The 18258-nt window shown below is 36.2% G+C and overlaps 1 protein-coding gene across 2 annotated transcripts in view; it reads right to left on the reverse strand.

The window, feature by feature from the left end:
- Positions 1–65: 65 nt before the first annotated feature.
- usp22 (ubiquitin specific peptidase 22) overlaps positions 66–18258 on the reverse strand; it is a 43754-nt gene continuing 25561 nt past the window's right edge. Inside the window, exons 3-13 of one of the 2 annotated variants that reach the window (XM_051914243.1) lie at positions 17569–17682; positions 16250–16351; positions 12426–12592; positions 11093–11240; positions 9175–9277; positions 5633–5791; positions 5424–5550; positions 3741–3832; positions 3538–3600; positions 3310–3459; positions 66–1269 (exon numbers count right to left, since the gene is read on the reverse strand). In XM_051914243.1, the coding sequence (XP_051770203.1) occupies positions 1227–1269; positions 3310–3459; positions 3538–3600; positions 3741–3832; positions 5424–5550; positions 5633–5791; positions 9175–9277; positions 11093–11240; positions 12426–12592; positions 16250–16351; positions 17569–17682 (1268 nt within the window). In that variant the 3' untranslated portion in view covers positions 66–1226. Of the gene's footprint in view, positions 1270–3309; positions 3460–3537; positions 3601–3740; positions 3833–5423; positions 5551–5632; positions 5792–9174; positions 9281–11092; positions 11241–12425; positions 12593–16249; positions 16352–17568; positions 17683–18258 lie in introns of both variants that reach the window. The other variant, XM_051914242.1, reaches the window with a different exon arrangement.

The raw sequence follows: 18258 nt of genomic DNA on the forward strand, positions 1-18258 counted from the left end.
AAATCCTCCCCAAAGTCTTTTAGCATCCAGTTTAACAGCATGCCAAGTTTGAGTACTGATTCAGTACACACACACACACACACACACACACACACACACACACACACACACACACACACACATTAACACCACCAACACACAGGTGCCCACATACCTGCATGCGCACGCACACACACACACACACGCACGCTCAACAGCACACATATACACGTGATATGCATACATGCGCACACACACTCACACTCGACATGTGGCTGAGGATAACACTGCTGAATCGAGCCATGGTGGCGACAGGCATCACACGAACAGAAAGAAAACGTCTTCATTCACAATGCGTCTGAAACACAAGCCTTCACAACCAAACAAACCTGCAGCCACATTCATCTGCAACTGAAACTTCTCATGTCCAACCAAAGATCTGACGCAACGAAGCAAAAATACCTTCTTTCCACTCATATCCAAGACTTTAAGCACATAAAGAGAAAAGATGGTGGTATAGGACACGTAAACAGGAAATGAAGGACTTATAAAAATATATTTATATATAGATTTATGTGTGCGTGTGTGTGTGCGAGATACATTTTCAGCCCTCAACCAAAAAAAAAAACAAAAAAAACGACAATGACGACAAAAACGAGCTTTTCTGAATGAAAAAATAATAAAAAGTGCTGGACAAGGACAGTATTTCCAAACTCAACCAACAATATAGGTTTACGCTGAAGTCAATAACACCTTTCTTTTGCATTCAGTACATCAATAATGCATACGAAGAAATAAAAAAGGAATATTTTTCCCCTCATATACTTCTCGAGAAATCATTTGAGGATGAGGGGAACTGATGCACGTGAATGCTCTATATTCTTTCTTCGTGAAAACGCAACTAAAAGTGAAGTGCGCGTGATGAGATGTCAGTCTGTGTGTGTCTGTAGTGCCGGAGGTTTCTCCATCATCTCCTCCTCTTTCTGTCAAGTATGCTCCGGTTGCTCAGTGCAGATTGGTTTAGCTGTGTCATTTTTTATTTTATTTTTTTTTTTAAATTTCATTTCTTATTTTGTTGTTTTTATTTTCTGAAGTGAGAAAGGCTGCATTTTTACTCTTCTGTTCTTGCCAGCTCTCCTGGGATGAGCAAGTGTCAGGCCGGATGCTTCTTCCTGCTCTCCATCCCGCCATCACTCATATGATCTTCCCTTCACAGCTTTTGACTCGGACCGCTTCTGGATCTGGGCTTATTCGTATTCAAGGAACTGTTTATGGTAAAATAACAAGTACCTGCAAAAAGGGAAAATACATTTTTATTTCAATTTTTTTTTTTTAAAAAACAACAGTAAAAAAAAAAAAAAAACGAACAAATGTGAAAACTTGTTTCTGCCACAGAATAAAAAAAAAAAAATTGACTCAATTCTGACTTTTTTCCCCTCAATTTTGAGATTTAAACTCACATTTGCAAGAAAAAAAGTCAAAATTGTGAGATGTCACAATTACCAATTTCCTTTTTTTGCATTCAATGGCAAAAACAAGCTTCAATAAAAAAAACAACAGCAGTGCTATTTTAGTTTCAATGCGATAATATAGGTTTTATTTTTTACTTTTATACAGACTTTGAAGTTTTTGCATCTGAACTCTTCATTCATTATATATATATATATATATATATATATGTGAATGAAGAGTTCAGATGCAAAAACCTCTAAATCCGTCTGACACGTTTTCTTTTAAATGAGGATTTTTTTCCCAGTCTCCTGTGTTTAGATTCAGTAATTTCACTATAATGGCAATGAAAAGGTTGTTAGTCAGTTATTGAAATGCCTTATTTTCCAAAAGTATCACTTCAGTCAATTCATTGGTATTTCTTGTGTCTATTTGCCTCTTCACAATGAATCGCTTGTTAAGTCGCTGTGGATAAAAGCGTCTGCAAAATGAATAAATGTAAAATGTAAATGTTAACAAATTTGACTGTCTTTTGCTACAAAACCAGCTAAGTCCATGTGTGCTTTTTTCGTAAAAATCTCTAAGGCCCTGTCCCAAATGGCACCCTAAACACTTGTGGTCTTCCTACGAGTCCGCACTATTGTGACGTAACGCTGCTTTGACTGTTGGGAAGATGTCTGCTGCGGAGCTCGCACCAGTGCGGGCTCAGCAAAAGTGTGCATATTGGCCGCAAAGATGGTGCTCACGAGCACCCTTCTGAAGCCTAAAATTGACAAATGGGACACCCTATGGTCAGCCATTGAAAGTCTACAAGACCGAAAGTGCATAGAAGTGTGGCAATTGGGACAGAAAATAAGTCCACCTCTTTGGACAACAAGACAAAGTAAAACGTCATTTCTGTCAGTTTTACTTGCTACTTACAAAATCCTGTCATTCCCACTGTAATGATGGACAAAACATGATAAAAAGTTGCAGCTCAGCAACTGAAAGCGGCTCATACGCACACCGCCATCCATCTTGAGGTCATATGATTTGATTCAAGTCTTCTGATTGGTTCTTCTGTGGACTTAGGAGGCTTTTGCTGACAAAGGTAAGTGGCGTTTTGCGGTTTCTGAATGGGCTGATGCTGGGATTGAGTGGATTTGAAGTGCATTCGCTCAATATCATTATCTCATTTTTGACGGAGGTGGCTTCTGCATCTGAACTCTTCATAAATATATATTCTATTTTTATACTGTTACTGTCTGTATATTTGTATATATACTCCCCGCCATTGACGGAATTTTCCAAGCAATCCATGTTACGCTAGGGGGTGCTGTTACGCATCTTCTGAAAGAGTACAGAATCTCCAGATCAAAACACAGGTGAAAAAAGTAGAAATGAGCGATAAAAGCATTGCTCATGCACATGTAAAATAACGTGATCAAACATTAAACCACATCAAATCAATCAAAACTGCCTAATGCCTTTGAGGGTGTTGATGGACTCGATCTACTCCATCTGTGTTTTCATCATCGCTCTGAATCCCACCCGGTCAAGATAAAGTCTTTGACAAAAATTCAAGTTCTTTTTATGAAACTTACCTACATATATTGCATGTGAAGATATTCATACATCAAAATATTCTGGGGCCCATGAAAGTTTTTGTGAAAATGATCAAAAATATGGCTGGAAACTCTGAATGATGCTGCCTGCTTGCTTTATTAATACAGCATAAGCTAACTTTAAGCAAAACATTACAATAAATAAAAATATAGTTATTTCTATTGCAGTGACTTCTAGCATAATTTATTTGCAAAAGTCCCTAGTTTGATATTTTGTTTTGAATGCAGTGACTCAAACGCCCACAGTACAGTATGTAGAGATGAACGTGAGACTGACCCTTCGCTGTCCAGAACGTCTTTAATGCTGGCTTTAGTGATAATGGCGTCATCACATTTAAACCACTGGTCCTTGTGCTGCCGAATGAATGTGGTGTAATGGCCGCTCTCCAACGTGCCCTGATGATTCACCACCGCGAACAGAGAATACCTGCAGCAGAGACACTTTCAGACATCGTTCACAGCAGCAGACGCAGTATTTGGAGTCAGTGATTATGCGTTCACTTACTTGTTATCGTTGTTTAATGAGTCCACTGGCTGCTGGTACTGTCCGTTCATTCGGCTCTCTTTACTGTGGAAGGACATTAGCATTTAACTGACCAAGTCACTCTACTTCCTTTTCCATAATGACACCGAATGCTGCCATCTTTGATAACGGGCTTCAAATACTGATGACTATGAAGATGACAGCAGAAATGAGTAAGGTTGTACCTGGAGGCCATGAAGGGCGTCATGTCCAGCTCCAGAGGAAAGGACACGTAGGTGGTGATCTTCCGCCGGAGCTTCGCTGAATGCTCAAACCGCTGGACAGCAGAAAACACAGGAATGAAAGATGCAGACGGGCGGCAGAGTTTACAGAAACACATTTGAGGAGAGAGAACGAAGGCCAGGCTCGGCCCACGGATCGCCCACAGACCTTCTGATTCAACCAGCTGACGGATTCCACAAAGACTGAGACTTTATGGTTTGGAGTCTTTGAACAATATTCAACATTTTGCCGGTTCTTGGGCAGAATGCAAAGTTGCAAAGTACGAATGGACCAATGTTAACATTCTGTCAGAAAGAGGATAATTATGCTAACCAATAAATGCATTGTGATGATGACGATCATAATTTGATAATATTATTATTATTATTATTAAAAATACATAATTAAATGAGACGTGTATAGAAATATAAAAATTCTATATTAGTCTGGGTAAAATAATAAATAATAAAATAATAATATATTAATACAGTAGTAGTATAATTTATAATAATAATAATGTTTGTGAAAAGTGAATTCTGGCATCAAAACTTTGTTTTAAACAGTAGAGAGTAGTATAAAATTGTAATATTCCTCTACTAGATATTTTATTTTAATGAATATATAAATATATTTGATGTATTTACTATACATTTTAACAATATTTGTATCTAACATTATTTATATTACCTTTAATATAATAATAATTTTGTTGTTATTATTATTATTATTATTATTAATAAATCATTAATTTAGAAATGTACAGAACTATTAAAATTATACACTAATGTGTGTAAAATAAAAATAATATATTCATAAAATAGTAGTAATAATAATAATAATAATAATAATGTTAAAGACATATGTGAAAAGTGAATTCTGGCATCAAAACTTAACTTGTTTTCAATAGTACACAGCATTATAGAACTGTAATATTTCTACACATTTCTCATTTAACATTATTCATATTGCCTTCAATATACTAATAATATTAATAATAATAAATACTGGTAATATTAAATGAGAAATGGACAGAAATGTTAATATCCTATACCAATGTGTGTAAAACAACAATAATAATAATAATAATAAAATAATAATAACAATAATATATTAATACAGTAGTAATAATAATAAAAGAAATGTGTGAAAAGTGAATTCTGACATCAATACTTTGTAATTACTGTGTCTAATTAGTTTTTACACGGAGTAGAATTTAAATATTTCTATACATTTATCATTTAATATTATTATTACCATTATCATCACAAATTTCATTAGAGAACTCTGTGAATTCTGGCATCAAAATATTATAATATACAGTATGCAAAATGGATATATATTTTGATATTTGCTAAAGATTACATTCAACAGTGTTATTAAATGATTAGCATTTTAAAAGATTAACTCTAACAGAGTTAGATGACAGATAATTTAAACAAAAATGGGAGAAATAAGCATGCACAATATATACAATATAGCTCAATATATGTAAAATATGGGCCGATGTTAAAAAAAAACATATTATAACATATCAATAATCATCAAATAAACAGTAATAATGACTGATATATTATGTACTTCAATGTGGATCACATATGATACACTTTCATCTGCAACCAAACAAACACAAACACACACACACTTACTTTCAGGTGGAAACACGCCACAATAGGAAGTCTCTTCATAGTCAGCTGCTTGGTGGACTCCTGGTAACTATGGCAACCACTGCATTTGATCTTGGCGCTGCTTCCTAAGTGTTCAGGTCGGGTGAACCTGCAATGCAGAAGCGTGAGTCAGTGGCGGCCGGTGCGATCACAGATACGGGTGTGCTGTAGCGGGACGTGCGCGTGTGCACCTGCGTAAGCAGTCTGTGAGTGTGGTCGCTCCGGTGGGGTGACTGTCTCCGTTCACCACGCTGCCATCACTGCCCGGGCTGAGCGGCCAGAACGGGGTGGACGAACCCGGAAGATCCAAGCTAATGTCCCAGAACGGGTCTATTGTTGTGGAAACCCCACTGCAGACAGAGAAAACACAAAATAATCAGATCTTTTTATAATACCACTAATGCACAACCTGACAAGAACACTAATTAATTGGCCATTAAAACCTGACTTGACTGATGCACTGGCACTTAAATAATCAAGAAACAGTAGGAATGCAATGTGCATAATGCAATACCTCTGTTAAACACAAGGTGGCGCCGAGGAGCATGAACGACCTGTGTATTTAGCATTCTAGAAAACAAGATACATAGACACCGGCTCTGTTCCAAAACCTAGTGAGCTGCCTATGTAGGGACTAGGGAGAATTTTAAGGCAACATAAATGTAATGGATGTTCAAAAAAAGTAGAGAGGATAATTATGCTGCCTAGTAAGATATCTTCCATAAGCTGAATTCAAGGACAGTATGCATCCTTCCCGGAGAAAGAAAACCCATACTGCATTGAAAACACATAAGAGATGCTGGACAACGTGAAAGAAATGTTGATTGTGCACCTAATTTGTTCAATACCAAATAGAACAAATAAAAAATTTTAATCTAATTTAATTACTGTGTACATTTACATTGACTGGAGTCTTGCATCCGCTACCAAATTCCACTGAAATCAATTGTGAGTTCATTCAGACGTATAATGAGAACTATAACAATTACTATATGATGTTTTAATAATCATCCTAATTCTCTGAGAATAGGAAAGTCCACACCACTAACTTTAACAAACTATCATTGGAATCACTTTTGGAACAATTTTTTCCTGCTGATGAACGATAAAAACATAAGGGCTTTACACACTGCGCTTAACCCTGGGTTATCGTCGTTCTAAACACCATTTTTAACCCTGGGTGAAGGAATTTAGAAGGAACTTGTAATTTAGAAGCGGGGTTAGCATCAGCGTTGCCAGATTTTCACAAAACCCACCAAGTTGCTACTCAAAACTAGCCCAATCGCGTTTCAGGGTGGTCCCTTGGTAGAAATCACGTTCCACGGGGTTAAAATTCGCTTTTTGGCGGGGTTCCCCTGGTAAAATTCACATTCCAGGGGCTAATTATCATGTTATTTGGGGTCGCTTCAACCCGTGGACATGAAAAACAACCCGCGGCAAAAGTATCAAAATATCATTGGAATCACTTTTGGAACAATATTTTCCTGCTGATGAACGATAAAAATATTAGGGCCTTTCACACTGCGCTTAACCCCAGGTTATCGTCATTCTAAACACCACTTTTAACCCCGGGTAAAGAAACGTTTCACACTTGTAATTTAAAAGCGGGGTTAGCAAAACTAGCTACTCAAAACTAGCCCAATCGCATTTCGGGGGGGGGTCCCCTGGTAAAAACAACAGTGTTAAACTAGCCCAATTCTGAGGGAAATGGCAACACTGGTTAGCACCGCTTTTGCGATGTTAACCCTGAATTGTGATGCCAAACTTGTATGCAGTGTTAGGGGTCGTTCACACAGAATGCGGTTTTCCATTCCAATGCGCTACTTTTCCATTGTTTTTCACATTGTGTAAACACGCTAGACAGACTTGTGTGACTGTTGCGCTCGCTTCTTGCGTCTTTTGCATCGTCTCGCGCATGACACGAATTCTAAAAATGTAGTACTCAAGTTAAAATCAGTACAACAGACCTTGCGTTTTTCCCCCATTCCACTGTCGCATCTCGTTCTGTGTGAACGAGCCCTTCAGTGTTGCAGTGGGTTGTTTTTCATGTCCACATGTTTTCATGTTTACTCTACATTATACAAGACATTTTAGTTAGACTAATATGAAAAGTTTTTTTTTTTTTTTTTTTTTTTTGCAAAATTGATAAAACCATTGCCATCAGATTTTATTTGAATTATGTTATTGAAATGTAAAATCAAGAGTACTAGAATGTTTAGTGCCTACTAGGGGTACAATGGTTCAAATTGCTCACGGTTCGGTTTGTATCACGGTTTCGGTACGGTTCGGTATGTGCTATGTTCCGGGAAAACAGGACTATTGTCTAAAAATAAAGAAAATAAGAACAAATAATCAAACTACAAGCAACAGCACAAATAAATACAATAGAGCAAATATTGCTTTTCAGGTTTTTCAGGTATCTAACAATAGTTTTCAGGTACAGAAAATGGATAAAGTAATCAAATACAAAATAACACTACATATTATCTTCACCGTAAAAATTAAATAAAGATTAATTGATTATTGAAGTTACAAAAACTATTCAATCAAGAGCAGTGAGTGATTTCTTTGTCATTTGTTGTTTGATTTAACATTAAAAACACAGGCAGCAGGAATAGTTTTTTTTTCCCTTTAAGACATGCACGATCCAGTACATATACTGTTACACATGCGATGTCTTTCTAGACTATTATATCGTCACTTAAGACATAACCAACTATGTTTGCTAGGATACTCTCCAAGACTTTTGATGATCGCTGTTGTAAAGTTTTGGGAAGCCAGAATGTGCATCCATCGACTGAAACATACATTATCTGAACTCTGTCTGTTTTCCACGTTGCTATTTTCAAGAAACCATATTAGCCTATAGACGCGTCGTCATTCGAGATGAACCGCGGTGCAAGTGGGTGCCGAACCATCAGTGGAGAACGGTACGGTTTGATTTTTTACCGAGAACCGTTGTGCCCCTAGTGGCTACATAAAAAATTGCTTACTAAAATGGATGCTGAGTGAATTGATTAAAGAGGACCTATTATGCTTTTTTACATGTTCATCTTTCTTTATTGTGTAACGTTGCTGTTTGAGCATGAAAAAGCTCTGCAAAGTTACAAAGGACAAATTATTCTCTATATCAGTGTCACTGTTTCTGAACTCCCTGAAACGCCTCCATTGTAATCTTTTCTTCCGGGAAAAAACATGTCAAAATATTTTTCATTTAAATAATTCATATGCAGAATAAAGGGGCGGGGCCTGGTTGAGTTAGTTAGTAGTGTGTTGAAACTGGTGGTGATGGTAAGGGGCGGGGCATTTCCCAAACACGCTCGAAGCGCTTGGCCAATCACAACACACTGCTCCAGCTGACCAATCAGAGCACATTATGCTTTTCAGAAGGAGGGGCTTCATAGAGACAGGAACTAAACAGCGTTACTGACAGACTGGGAAGAGAGGAGCTGCAACAATGGAGAATATGAGGAGAATAATGTGTTATTGAACATTCAAAGATGAAAACCTGTTCTAGTAGAGCACAAAATTTGTAGTAGAGCCCTTTAAAAGGGACTTAAAATGGCCTCATTCAGAAAAAACAAGCAGTATGTCAGTTCATTCTTGCATACATCAATACATTCAATTCAATGTGTCAATTTATGCAAGAACAGATATATGAACGGTTGACACAGATGTTCGCTCTGCTCGGTTCATCTCACACAAACACACACTGTGCTGCGTCTGGTCTTACTGGCAGACTTGGCAGGTGACGTCAGACTGCAGGCCTCCTGTGAAGATTTGGTCAATGATGCAGTTGCAGTGGTTTGGGTTGTTGGCTTTTTTCCCATTGTCATCTCCTTAGCGGACATGGAAGCAGCATATGAACACACACACACACACACACACACAGAGAAAGAGAAGGTCTGATTAGAAAGCAGCGCTCGGACTGCTGCAGAAACACCCCTCCCTTCGGTTTCACACTGCAGGAGGAAGAGTGAGGTCTGTCTACCGACTCTCCATCTATATCCTCCCCCTCACTTCCTCTCGGTTTGATTCTTTCAGCAGCGAGCTGTTCCTCCTCGCTCTTCTGTCTCCGTTTGAGCGTTTGCTCCCGTCGCCCACCGACTTCGACCCCGGTGCGTACAATGCGACAAGACTCTCTCGTTCGCTCGCGCACATGCGCAAGTTCAGAGTGAAATCAATATTTTAAGGAGGAAATGTTTCATCCTACAGAGTCACGAATCTACACATGAATAACAAGCAGATCTTACGTGAGAACCACTGACATGCTATTAAAGCACGCTAAAGGGATTTTTATGAAATATCAAGCATTAAATCTCCCTGCTATCTGATAGATGATCCAGAAAAACATTTGAAATAGCTTGCAGTATGTTAAAGGTAGAGCTGCACGATTAATAGAAATAAAACCCAAATTGTGATATGGCTTAACATGATTATCGAACTGCAAACTGCGATTTAATTATAAAAATGCATGTGCTGTATGTTTCAGAGGAAATTCTTCTGATGAAATTAAGAAGAAATTATTAGTATTGTAATTTTACTGTTGTACTTACAAATAAAAATTAAAATTAGTTTACTATTTTTTATTTTACAGTAAACTATTACAGTACTAATATTTCTTATTTTGTCCAATATATTTATTTAGTAAAAATCTTAATTAAAATAACAACAATAATAATATCCATTATTATTTTATAGTCATAAAAATGAAATTATTATTATTATTATTATTATTATTATATTATTTTTCTTAAATGCTCTATTTTTTATTTTACGGTGTTTAATGCATCTTGTTTCATATTTTTATTTAGTAATACTAATAACCATAATTAAAATAATATATATTATTTATCTATTATCATTATTTTATAGTCATATTGATACATAAAAATAAAATTATTATTATTATTACTGTATTATTTTCCTAAATGCTCTATTTTTTATTTTACAGTTTAATATTTTTAAACATTTTAAACATTACAGCGTTTAATAAATCTTGTTTCATATTTTTATTTAGTAAAACTAATAACCATAATAATATCTATTATTAAAAATCAGAGATTGTGTCTAAATTGTGGCCCAACAAAGCTTTTTAAATTGCATTTTAAATCACAATTGCAATTTTTATCAGAGAAAAATATGTATATTTAAATTATATATATATATATATATATATATATATATATATTTGTGTAGGTTTCTTGATGTTAAAATGCTTCCACTATAATATTGTTTTGTTTGTTTGATCATCCCGATCAGTCCGACACAGCAACGCCGACTCCACCAATGACGTGATTTTGAGGCGGGGCTGACATTGTTTGTCCAGCCAATGGCAGATGATGTGCTGCAGAAATCAAACACTTCATCTTTAACAGTTCAATCTCAATAGCAGACAGCCTGAAATGCATTCTGTTCCGGCTTGTCTTGCTTTCCGACAGTCGATTAGTCCTAAAATACAGCTGTCACCATTAACACGCATCATGAAGCATTACTTCATCATCTTTCCTGCTCGATACCACCCATTTCATCTGAAAAGCAGCCAGGTGGAACTAATATACTTAACAAGCTAATGCTGCGTTTCATTCGATTCGGAAAGATGGAATTAGTTGATTGGCTGCAGTTGATTGGCGTCTGATTGGCTGCAGTACCTTTGCAGTGTCTATGCAGCACATCCAGAGCAGCGATGAGGAACTCGTGAGCGTCCTGCTGCTCGTATCCAGCGAGGTGTCGTGCGTGAGTCCAGACGAGGTGCAGCAACCGGAAGGGAATGTGAGGAGAGCGGTGACCCGAGTAGAACTACAGCAGAGACAGAAGAGCAGGACACGTAAGACACAAGTTTTAAGACGCCACATGTGCAATGAGTACAATACCAGACAAAAGTTTAAAATAATTCAGTTTTTTATGCTTTTGAAAGGCGGCTACATTTATTTGATCAAAATACAGTAAAAATTGCAAAATAATATTATATAAAATAATATTATTCTATATAAAATAAAATTATTATATATAAAAGTATTAAATACAATTTAAAATAGCTGTTTTCTATGGAAGCCCGTTTCCACCACAGTTGAGTAAAAATATGTTAAGTCATTATTAGGGATGGGCGATATCTTATCGTTTGAGATATGCCGTTGAAAATTCTCCTCACTATAAAAATTTGTCTCCTCGCGATAATAACGATAAGTCTAGTTGATGACGTAGTTTCGTGCGCGACCGATTCACTGTTCACGTGTGGAGTGAAAACAAGCATGGCGGAAGGCAGACGTGAGACCGGAATACATTTCTATGTTCAGGATTCTGTGAAGAATAGAAATTTCAGAAGAACAGCATTTATTTGACACAGAAATCTTTGGTAACATTAAATGTTTTTACTGTCACTTTTGATCAATTTAATGCATCTTTGCTGCTGAATAAAAGTATTAATTTCTTTAAAAAAAAAAAAAAAAAAAAAATAGTACTGACCCCAAACTTTTGAATGGTAATGTATCCCTGTTTCTACAAAAATATGAAGCAGCACAACTGTTTTCAACATTGATAATAATCAGAAATGTTTCTTGAGCAGCAAATCATCATATTATAATGATTTCTGCAGGATAATGTGACACTGAAGACTGGAGTAATGATGCTGAAATTCAGATTTGATCACAGGAATAAATTGTATTTTAATATGTATTCACATAAAATTGTTATTTTAAATTGTGATATTTAAAAAAAATCATATTAATGCATCAAATAAATGCAGCCTTGGTGAACTGAAGTGATTTCTTTTAAAAACATTAGAAAAATCTTAATTACTTCTAACTTTTGACTGGTAGTCTGTGTGTGTATATGTGTGTGAGGGTGTGTGCGTGTGTGTGTCTGTGTATATATATATATATATATATATATATATATATATATATATATATATATATATATATATATATATATATATATATATATATATATATATATATATATATATGTGTGTAGAACTCTCACCTCCTGAAAGAGCTGAGACATTTCACACACTAGGCAAGAGTTGGACTGCATCTCACACTTGTGTCTGTCGGACAGGAAGAAATCCCTCAGCAGCGGAGTGTGTGTGAGAGCCTGAACAATACAGTTCATAAAGCATGTGTTCCCAAGGTTTATCAAACCCCTCAATCCTGAAAGAGAGAACAAAGTACAGAAAGTAAAAATAAGGACAGACATCGAGTAATTTTGAAGTTGAGTACGCTAAAACACAAAAGATTCATCACAAAGTTTTTAATTTATAACTTAATTTTTATAGTATTTTATTATTAATAATTTATATTTAGTCTGTCACAAAAAAGTAAAATGATAATATAAAGTAAATGAATTAGAAATATAAGTGTAGCTATTATTAAAAATAATAAAATTATTATTATTATTATTATTATTATTATATTAATGTATTGTTTACTCTCATCACCTTTTTTTATTAATTTATTATTTATACATTATTATTAATAATAATAACATCAATAATAACAACGTTTTATTCATTTACTGTTATCAACATTTTGTATTAGTCATTTATTATTTGTAATTTCTATATATAAATAATTTCTAAATACTATTACATAATATTATATTTTTTATAAATATTGCTAATTTCTATTGTTCAATAAATTATTATTCATAAATAACAACAAAAACATAAAATGAATGAGTAAAATGCATTAAAGATTCAAAAATAATATTTGAAGAAAAATTTGCACTTACCTGGAGGTTACATACATAGTAACCAATTTAAGTAATGTGTATATAAACTAATAAAAGGGCATGCAATTTGTATAAAACAAAAACAAATGAAGAAAAGTCATTCTCAGTGCATTAGAGAGAATGTGTTCTGATGGCACGGGTCACAGGGATACAATAATAGCGGTTTAACATACAGAGTTTCTATTCGATGGTTAAAATTGAGCAAACCGATCCATTTTCACAACGTAAACGCCCTCGTCTCAATCTGAAGTGTATAACCCCAGAAGACTGCACGGCCAAACTCAGCTGGCCTCCCTCTCTGTCAGATAGAGTCACTTCCCTGCTGTGCTGACGAGGGCAGCCGTTCCCCCTCCCGCTCGTACAGTTCGACGGGTTACAGGAGGCCCGTGAGCTTTGGGACGAGCAGACAGACGGCCTGTGCTCTCAAAGGGTGGCTAAACGCCTTCGACTGGCCCTGCTCCAAATCTACAGCGCTCAGACATCTGCTCCTCACGCTTCTCAGAGTTTAGTTAAAGGAAGGGATAGCGGACGAGGAGAAACGGAGATGGGACCAAAACAAGTAGCCCTGCTGAAAGGCCAACAGTGAGAAAACCTGGAGAGAGACAGAGAGAAACACGTCCGGCCTCATCCAGCGCCTCCTGCGGCACTTTCAAGTACTAATATTTTATTTATGCACACTAGTGATTGAACATCATATGTACGCCTGATCCAACACACAGCACATCACTGCTGACAAAGGACCCCCGCTTCAGTCTAAATGCATGACATATACCGGGAAAATAAACTGTGTGTGCATCTCCTGAAACAACATGAGTTGTTTGTATGCACTGCTATCTTAAGTAACTGATTCCGGTTCAGTTAATGATTCTTTTGAGGAATATTTGATAGCATTTCAGATAATAGATAGTCAGCCTTAATTATTTAGTAAACAATAGTAAAATAAAAAAAATAAAAAAAGTGATAATTGTAATTTAAGTTTGACAGCACAACAAAATGGTAAGTTGTAAACTATGCATTTGATTCACTAAAAATAACCAACTCAAAAGAGTCACTCATTTAGGAATATGTCCACACTGCTCAAGCTTTGTGTATGATTTACTAAAAACAACCAGCTCAAAAGAGTCATCCGTTCAGGAATCGGTTTGATCATACTGGTCATGCTGTGTGTTTTTGAGTCACCAAAAAGAACCAGTTCAATAGAGTCATTTGCTTGAGAACTGGACTACTCTGGTTGTGCTTTATGTTTTTGATTCACTAAAAAGAACTGGCTTAAAAGAGTCACTCATTTGGGAATCCTTCTACACTGCTCCCACTTTGTGTAAGATTCACCAAAAAGAACCAGTTCAAAAGAGTCATTTGTTCAAGAATTGGTTGGATCACTCTGGTCATGCTGTACGTTTTCGATTCACTATAAAAAGGACTGGCTCAAAAGAGTCATTTGCTTGAGAATCTGACTACTCTGGTTGTGCTGCATGTTTTTGATTCGCTAAAAAGAACCAGCTCAAAAGAATCACTCATTTGGGAATACGTCTATACTGCTCAAGCTTTGTGTATGATTTACCAAAAACAACCAGCTCTAAAGAGTCAGTCGTTCAGGAATCATTTGGCTCACATTAGTCGCACTGTAAGTTTTAAATTCACTATAAAGAACTGACTCAAAAGAGTCATTTGCTTGAGAATCTGACTACTGTGGTTGTGCTGTATGTTTTTGATTTGCTAAAAAGAACCAGCTCAAAAGAGTCACTCATTTGGGAATACATCTATACTGCTCGAGCTTTGTGTATGATTTGCCAAAAACAACCAGCTCTAAAGAGTCAGTCATTCAGGAATCAGTTTGATCACACTGGTCACACTATGTGTTTTTGATTCACAAAAAGAGCCAATTCATAAAGAGCCATTTGTTCAAGAATTGGTTGGATCACTCCGGTCATGATGTACGTTTTTGACTCACTATAAAGAATTGGCTCAAAAGAATCATTTGCTTGAGAATCTGACTACTCTGGTTGTGCTTTATGTTTTTGATTCGCTAAAAAGAATCGTCTCAAAAGAGTCACTCATTTTGGGAATCCTTCTATACTGCTCCCAACTTTGTGTATGATTCACTAAAAAGAACCGGCTCAAAAGAGTCATTCGTTCAGGAATCGGTAGGCTCACATAGGTCGCGCTGTACATTTTCAATTCACTATAAAAGAACCGACTCAGAGTCACTCGTTCGGGAATCAGACCCCACTGCAGTGCTATGCTTTATATTTAACGTCATTCAGTTTTTAGTTGTTTCGGTATAGAAATTAATTGGTATACAAATTAAGTTTGTGCAATATTATTTAGCTGTTGAGATCTTATTTCATTTTACTGTTGCTGAAGCCTAGCATCAAGCTCACAGCTGATTGCTCAATCTTTAATGAACACGCTGAGGTTCAGCTTTGACACTTCCAGCAGACACAGCCTCAAGCTGTTGTGTCGTGATTCGTCGTGTCACCGGACGCCCCCAGTGTAGTCAGAGCCTGTAAACCAACAGCCATCTTACACAATATCCATCTGAATTCATCATACATGCGCCATATTATGTCCTAAATGATCAATGGAAGCTCCGGCTCTCATATGGCTAATCGCATTAGTGCGTTTCTCTGGGCGTGAGAGAGGCTGGCGTTTAGCGCCTACACTGGGCCTGTGGTGCAGACATTTAACACTATTACTCCACTGCCAGGCCCTCTGACTGAGGGGAAACAGGCGAAAATGAGAGAAGGGAGAAAGCCGAACCGCTGAGGAGGAGAACCATTATTTCTCTAATGGCCAACGTCCATATCTCCTCGTATTTGTGCGTGCACACACTTTATTCTCTCCGCGCCATGGCATGCACACAGAAAAAAAATGGATGAAAAAACGCTAAAACTGATGGCCAAGAAACAAAGAGTGGTCTTGGCTCCTGTGCAAACTGCAGTCTCCAGACAAAATCATTTGAACCCACTGGTTTTATACAGATGAGTTTTGGCAGAGCCCTAATCAACTGCTACATGCCGAGCTGTATTATTGAACAGAGTTTCAGAAATGTGGCCTATGGGAAATGAAGTTCTTACCGATGGTGCAGTTTGCTGTGATTTTTCTTCGTTTGGGGTTGTGTCGCAGCAACTCCAGTTCTCGTTTCGTAGGCTCCCACATTGAATATTTCTCTCCAATACCTGATGTTTTAGAGAATTTGCACATTATAATTCATGCAAATCAAGCTATAAATATACACAAGATTTTTTTTAAAAGAAACATATACTTGTTATATTCAGCAAAGGTGCATTAAATTGAATAAAAGTGACATTTCAAATAAATACTGTTCTTTTGAACTTTATATTCATCAAAGAATCCTAAACAAATGTATCACAGTTTCCACAAACAATCTGAAGTGTTTTCAACATTGATAATAACAGAGTATCAAATCAGCATATTAGAATGATTTCTGAAGAATCATGTGACACTGAAGACTGGAGTAATGATGCTGAAAATTCAGATTTGATCACTGGAATAAATTACATTTTACAACATATTCACGTAGAAAACAGCTATTTTAAATTGTAATAATACTTCACAATATTACAGTTTTAAATAAATGCAGCCTTGGAGAGACTTCTTTTAAAAACATTAAAAATCTTACCAACTCAAATACGTAAATGTTAGTCTATAGATTCTAGTAGGATGTTTTCTAAAAGGTTTTATTCACTTATTTACTCACACTCACATTTACCCATATTTTATTTTTTCTGTGCAACACAGACGACATTTTTGAGGAAAAAACGAAAGAAAAAAAAAAATGTTGAATCTCGTACTACATGATGCAAGATGCTTTTTTGGTGTCAGAGTTCTGTAAATCTGTAAATGAACACAGGCTGTGTTTAGAAAATAATAATACTTTTAGAAATTAAAAAATATAGTCTGAATGAAAAAGAACTGCAGATAAAGCTATAAAATCTCACACAGTATAATAAGAGTATACAGGTTTATAACGAAATACTGAAACTTTTGGGTCGAATCATTCTTTTTTGCACACAGACTTTTTGGATTTCATAAACTTAAGAAACATTAGTGATGACGTCATTGCAAGCCTGAAAACTAAACTTACGTAAAACTTGAACGCTATTACTTTGAGGCCTTGCAAACAACAGCAAATGCAATCTGGTTTAGGATTACGCTACATGTTGCGTGTCGCACTTATGCAGATTCAATAGCAAGCTTAAGAAAATAATGAAAAATTAGCTCTTATCAGCGGCACAAACAAAACACACACTCTTGGCCTCCTGTGGCTCGCAAAACAACAGTGTTGAATATTAATTTTCTGAATTAATGGCCCTCAAGCCACAGGCGAAGTTGAACTACATTATGCGAGAAAGGCAGCGTAAGAGGAACCCACCTTGCAATTTCCATGCTTTTCTTTGTTCTTCTTTGGCAATCTGCTCCATGTCTTTGTCGTATATGTAGTCTTGGCACACAAAGCAATATATTCCACCATACAAAAGGTCTATAGCTGAATAAGAGAAGGAGAGAAAGAAAAACAGAGGAAGGAAAGGACCTATTAGAGACCTTTTGGAGAAGTTGACGTTTGCATCTTCCCGTATCTGCCCTGTAAATATGGATGAGGCATTAAGGAAACATCCCAAGCATTGCTCAGTGCAGCAAATCTGCCTCCTTTAATAAGTGATGGGAATAATAATTAGAGTGCAGCACAGCGAACATCCATCGCCGCTTGTGCCACAATATCGTGTCCCCTGTGAAATGTCATGGAGAGCACTGTGATTTCAATTGCTTTTACCTGTCAGCTTCTTATTGCCCTGACTGATGCTATAGCTGTGAATGAGGAGTATTATTTATGAATTATCATTCTCTGATGCTTATTCAGTGTACAGTGAAAAAAAGGGAGGAAAAAAAGACCAATTTTAACTGTAAATGACTATAAAAATGCTTCAGTAAAAATGGCAAGTTCCTTTATTCTATATGGGGGGAAAAACTAATATATCTAGCCATTACATTTCATGTAATTTTACAGTAAACTACTGTTTTTGAATTAAACTGAAATCTTTAACATTATAAATGTCTTTACTAT

Source organism: Ctenopharyngodon idella, chromosome 12, assembly GCF_019924925.1.
Source record: "Ctenopharyngodon idella isolate HZGC_01 chromosome 12, HZGC01, whole genome shotgun sequence".
In the NCBI taxonomy this organism is placed as follows: domain Eukaryota; kingdom Metazoa; phylum Chordata; class Actinopteri; order Cypriniformes; family Xenocyprididae; genus Ctenopharyngodon; species Ctenopharyngodon idella.